Source organism: Arvicanthis niloticus, chromosome 2, assembly GCF_011762505.2.
Source record: "Arvicanthis niloticus isolate mArvNil1 chromosome 2, mArvNil1.pat.X, whole genome shotgun sequence".
Classification (NCBI taxonomy): Eukaryota; Metazoa; Chordata; class Mammalia; order Rodentia; family Muridae; genus Arvicanthis; species Arvicanthis niloticus.
Window position 1 is genome coordinate 46,520,065 of NC_047659.1, and position 6,112 is coordinate 46,526,176.

At 42.7% G+C, this 6,112-nt stretch overlaps 1 protein-coding gene across 1 annotated transcript in view; it reads right to left on the reverse strand.

The window, feature by feature from the left end:
* Positions 1–6,112, reverse strand: part of Mettl8 (methyltransferase 8, tRNA N3-cytidine) — a 91,617-nt gene that overhangs the window by 28,448 nt on the left and 57,057 nt on the right. Inside the window, 1 exon segment of the mRNA XM_034493637.2 lies at positions 2,631–2,722. Within this exon segment, the coding sequence (XP_034349528.2) occupies positions 2,631–2,722 (92 nt within the window).

The window sequence follows — 6,112 nt, forward strand, 5'->3', positions numbered from 1 at the left end:
ATGGTAGCACAAACTTATAATCCCAGCAATGAGGAGGCAGGGTAAGTGGGTACCTGGGACTCCCTGGCAGCCAGCCCAGCCTCCTTGATGGAGCCTAGGCCAGTGAAAAACCCTGCCTGACCCCCTCCCCACAAAATATGACTAGTAACTAAGGAATAGCACTCCAGGTTGACCTCTGGTCTCCACATGCATATGCACACACATGTACACATGTATACTCGTGTACACATAAACATACCTATACACACACACACACACACACACACACACACACACACACACATACACAAACAAGAAAAGGAGAGAGGGGGATAGAGAGATGGCTCAGTGGTTAAGAACACTGTCTGATTTTCCCAAGGTCCTGAGTTCAATTCCCAGCAACCACCTGGTGGCTCACAGCCATCTGTAATGGGATCCAATGCCCTCTTACCGTGTGTCTGAAGACAGTGACAGTGTACTCACATACATAAAATAAATAAATAAATCTTTAAAAAAAAAAAAAAAGCCAGGCAGTGGTGGCACACACCTTTAATCCCAGCACTTGGGCGGCAGAGACAGGCGGATTTCTGAGTTCGAGGCCAGCCTGGTCTATAGAGTGAGTTCCAGGACAGCCAGGGCTACACAGAGAAACCCTGTCTCAAAAAACAAAAAACAACAACAAAAAAAAAGAAAAGAAGGAAGAAAGAGAGAAAGAAAAGGAGAGAATGCAGGAGATATTCTAAAGAAAAGGTCATTTTAAGAAAAATAAGGTAGCTAATGGTATACAGAGAGCACAGCTGTTAGTACAGCAAAGTGACTAGGAGTCACTTACTGTGAAGGACACTGACCACTTCTAAACATTTTTTTGGGCATGATATTTTTTAAAATTGTGATAAAACCACATAAAATAGAGCATCTTAGTCATTCTTAAGTGCATGGTCCCAGAGTGTTAGGTTTGCTCACACTGTTGTGAAGCAGACCTCTGGAATCTTTCCATAATGCAGACTCTAACTCTCAGGCATTACATAACTCCATCCCTCCACCTCCCCAGCCCTTGGCAGTCACCGTCATGTAGCACATTTTATTATCCATTTATCTACAGTATCTACAGGTCCTGGGAAGTGGCTGTTCATGCCATGTCCTCAGAACAGCGGACATTGCTACACTGTTCCTCAGGTATTAGCACCAAACTGTTCTTTCCTCTAAGGCTAAACTCATGTGGCTTTTCATCCACTTATGAACAGGACATCATTTAATAGTGATGCTTGTTTTGTAACACTTGTGGTTTGATTATGTTTCTCTGTTGCCGATCATGGAGACTGCTGCTATGAACATGGAATGCATTTTCTCTCTTCGAGAGTGTGCTTTGAATCTTTGGGGATCTATCTTAAAAGTGAACTGATGTGTTATAGAAAGCACTATTTTAATTTTTTAAAAGGATTTATTTTATTTGTATGAGTGCTTCTCTGAGTAGATCTAAGAGCTCCCCATGCAGGCCGGATGCTCACGGAGGTTAGGAGACGGTACTGGATTGCCTGGTACAGGAACTACAGGCAGTTGTTAGTTGCCATGTGGGTGCTAGGAACTGAGTTGTCCTCTGTAAGAGCAGCCAATACAGTAATTGCTCTTAACTGCTGAGCCATCTCTCCAGCCCCTCCATTTTTAATTTTTAGGGAGCCTGCACAATGGTTTCCATAGTGGCTGTACCATTTACAGCAAATGTGCACAAGGGCTCCTGTTTCTCTGAAATCTTCTCAACACTTGTCAATTTCTAGTAGTTTAACAATAGCCCAAGACGAACGTCAAGGGCTATTTATGAAGTTGTCAAGTCCTTCCCTGAATTAAACTTTAAAACACAAAGTCTCCCAAGAAAATTGCTTTTGATCCCAATTAAAACCTTATCCTAGGCTGAGAAGGAGGCTCAGTGGGGAAAGAGCCTGCTGTAAAGGCAGGAAGACTTGAGCTAGGATTCCTGGTGTGGACGCATGCTTCTGTGACCTCAGATCTGGGAGTGGGAGTGGGGCAGAGACAGAGCTCGCTGTCCAGCCAGTCTAGCTGAAACAGTGAGCTTCACGTTCCGTGACAGACCTTGTCTCAAAAAAACTAAAGTGGAGAGTGAAAGAGAAAGACACTTGAAATTGACCTCTGCTTCCTCATCAGGTACATGAGTGCCCTGAAATGTTCATATATGCACACATACACACATGCATGTGTGCACACATGCATGAGCGCTAACACACACACACACACACACACACAAATGCACACACTCATGAACACACACACTCCTTTATCCTAAAAGGCCAGAAATATTTTGATATGACTTTTTCTTTGTACTCAAAGTTTATGAATTTGTTAGAAGTTTCTAGCAAGTGAAGCACACAATGACACACTGAAAGTGGCATAGCTAGAAGGAAATTCAAAGTTATATTTTCATATCTTGCTTAAAATGCCACCCATATGTATATCTCCCAGAAAAAGCAATATGACTACCAAAAGACCAATTATAGGGTGAATACATAATTTATTTCATTAATTTTGGTTCCACTACAAGGGAAGAACTGGGAATCCCACCAAGGGTAGCAAATGGGCTGACTGGCTGGGGTGGAAGCTGAGAACCTTCAAATGCTAGGACACGATGCCGGCTTTACCTTGCTCTTCTGGAGCGACTCGTGTGGCTGAGTTTGCCTCTACTTTTTTTCTAGCTTCCTCTTCTTCTTCTTTAGACCACTGCATGTGATCCCTATTAAGAAAAAAAAAAAAAAGATGGCAAAACATATTTGACAAGTGGGGAAGGCAGAGCCCATGTGGCCGGGGACTCTATCTCACACTCTAGATTAAGGCCGACATATGTGATACAAACTGACTCCATGTCAAAGGAACTCATTTGTGTCATGCTTGCTTCCTGTTCCTGGTGCTAAGTGCTCCCCTGCTACTCCTACAGGTTTTCTGTTTAAATCTGTCTGTGGGACTAGCCAGGCACCTTTGAAAAGTGGCTGCTTTAGTCATATCCTCAGAACCTTCCGGTGCAGGACTATTTGAGGACTGATGTGGTGCATGTTCCTCTAAGGATAAACGTACTGCCTTCTGTTAATGCCAGAACAGGGCAATCCCTAATAGGATTTGATGTTCCTGTTATAACACACATCTGACACTCTGCCAGAAATGTGTGCATGCATACACATGTATGTCCACATGCGTGAGCATGTATAGGCTTCTTATGTGGACATGTGGAGATCAGTATCAGGTATCTCCCTCAATCATTCTGCTTTATTTTTTGAGGTGAGGAATCTCCCTGAGCCTGGCATACACCAGTTTGACTAGAGTGACTGACTGTCCAGCCAGCCCCTCTCCACACACTCCCAGCACTGAGGTTACAGTCATGCACCACCATACACTTTAAATGTGGGTTCTAGGGACCCAAACTCAGGCCCTTATGCTGCACGGCAAGCACGTTACCCACTGAGCCACTGGCTCAGCCCCAAGATGTAAGTTTTAAGATATTTAGTTCTTCTCTAAATTTTAAATTTTAAGTTTCATTTTTCTTATAAGCTATCTCAATTTCTGAAACAGATTAACTTATATTTAAATGAAGAGTACCTTTGTTGTTGCTGTTTTATATGAGATAGATTGCATTTTGTAGGCCAGGCTGACCTCAAACTCACTGATTGTACTCCAGCCCACCAAACACTGGGATTATAGGTGTGTGTGTGTGTGTTGCCATGTAGCCAACTGAAAGGGAACTTGATATGGGATGCAAAAGAGTCATTTTTCTTAAAGCTCTCACTTTATGCATTTTTAGCTTCAGAATTTATTCTCTTTGTATGAGAACTCAGTGTTTTATGCTATAAAAATGTTTCTTGTTGCATACCATATATGATGCCCTGGGTTCAAAGCCCAGAACCACAACAAAGGAGGGGGAGGATGGGTGGAGGAGGAGGGGGAAGGGGAAACGAAAGGGGAAGGAGGAGGAAGTGGGGAAGGGCATCTTCTTGGAATGAATGCAACCTCTATATTTCTTGAAATGAGGCATTTTTCTAAACAATGAAACAACCAAACATCCCATATTCAAATTCTGTATAGCTTACTGTCTTAGTATTACCACTGCTGTGATAAAACACCATGAGCAAGGCAACTGGGGAGGAAGAGGTTTATTTCAGCTGACATTTCCAGGTGACAGCCCATCACTGAGGGAAGTCAAGGCAGGATCTGACTCAGAGCCTATGGAAAAGTGCTGCTCACTGACTTGCTCCTAATGACTTGTTCAGTCTGATTTCATATAGAACCCAGGACCACCAGCCTAGGGATGGTACCACCCACAATGGGCTGGGCCCTTCCTCATCAATCACTAGTTAAGAAAATGCCCTACAGGCTTGCTTCTTATGGAAGCTTGGATCTTATGGAAGTATTTTCTTAATTGAGGTTTCTTCTCTCCTCTCAGATGACCTCAACTTGTGTCAAGCTGATAACAATACTAGCCAGCAGGGATAAAACAATGGGGCAGAGACAGATGGATTCCTGGAGCTCACTAGCCAGTATAGTCCAGTCAGTAGGTTCCCATCTCATAAGAATAAGGTGGACAGCAATTAAAAAAAGACAACCAGTGTTGATCTCTGGGCTCCACATACATACACATGCACACATCATGCACCTATAAACATATCTGTGGGCTTGAGAGAGTAGACACACATACACAGACTCTAATACTATTATCATGTGATATTTATAATCATCTGAGCAGTGAGGAGGAATAAATAAAATTCTTGGTGGTTCACAGTGACTGACAAACATTAACTGAGCAGTTGGCATGATCATAATCACTATAGAAATCACTGTCATTTATTACTTATTACATGTCAGAAGTATCATACAAACGAATTTCATACATATTTATCTTATTTGATCTTCTCAAAGCTTCTGTGAAAGGGTTCTAATCCAGCTCATTTTATATGAGGAAGTAGAAATATAACCAGGTGCAAACTGAATTCAAACCCAGATTCAGGTCATGTCGAAGTCCATCTTCCCACCCCTCTGCCAAGGCTTACCAAGAGAGAGAACAGGCATGGTGCTGCAGTGGTGTTGGTAGGTTAGCACCAATGGGTGGAAATGGTGGCTCAGCCACTAATGTTATCTGGGAAAGCAGGAGGAACAGAGAGCTGGGCTTGGGTGTGAGTTGGAAGAAAGGCAGCAGGGCAGCCACTCTTCCCATAAAAGATGGCAGCGCCGTCGGAATGTACACAGATCACTGAAAAGGTCTGCTTTGCCCGGTTCTCTGTGATGGCTGCAGGTGAAGTTGAGAGTTGGGTTTCGGGGACTCCAGAGAATGTGGAGAACCGAGCAAGACAATGAGTGGGAGGAACTGCAGGACATCCGTCAGACTGCTTTGGTCGGGGTGAGGAACCCTTGTGCTAAGGAGGTAGCAATGGAAAATAGAAGGAAGAGTGCAGGGAGACACTGAAAACTCTTGTGACCTGGACATGAGCTGCGCGTCAGGCTCGACTGTGGACCCATGAATGTCTAGGAAAGAGGGGGTGATATGGCAGGACAACCAGTCACCTTGGGTGGCACAGTGAGAATCGTGGTTCTATTCCAAGTGCTGTTTATGCAATCAGATATGTGAGTATATTCCAGTGACCTACTTACCTAGCTATAAATACCCCTATGGAAAGGTGAGAAACTGGTTCATTCTTTCCTCTCCCCCATCCCAACCAAAAAAAAAAAAAAAAAAAAAAAAAGAAAAGACAGTATCTTGCTGTGAAGCCCAAGCAGCCTTCAGCCTCCAACTTGTAGCAATTCTCCCATCTCAGTCCCCTGAATGCTGGGATTACAGACACAAATCATTGTACACAGGTCTGTTCAAAAAAAAAAAAAAAAAAAAAAAAAAAAAGCAAAAAGCTGAGGTCTCTCTAGAAAAAGCAAATAAAAACATAAAAGAATTTCACATATGAAATTCAACCACAAGTATTTTTTAAAAAAACCAATCACAAACCAACTATCACTGAGCGTCTTTCTCATTTGTTTTAAAGAATGGAATTAGAATAGACTTTTGTTTTTATTTAGTTACTATGGAGGAATGATCACATATAAACTGGCTGGCAACTGTACTTTACATTCTATTTATATGCACATATAT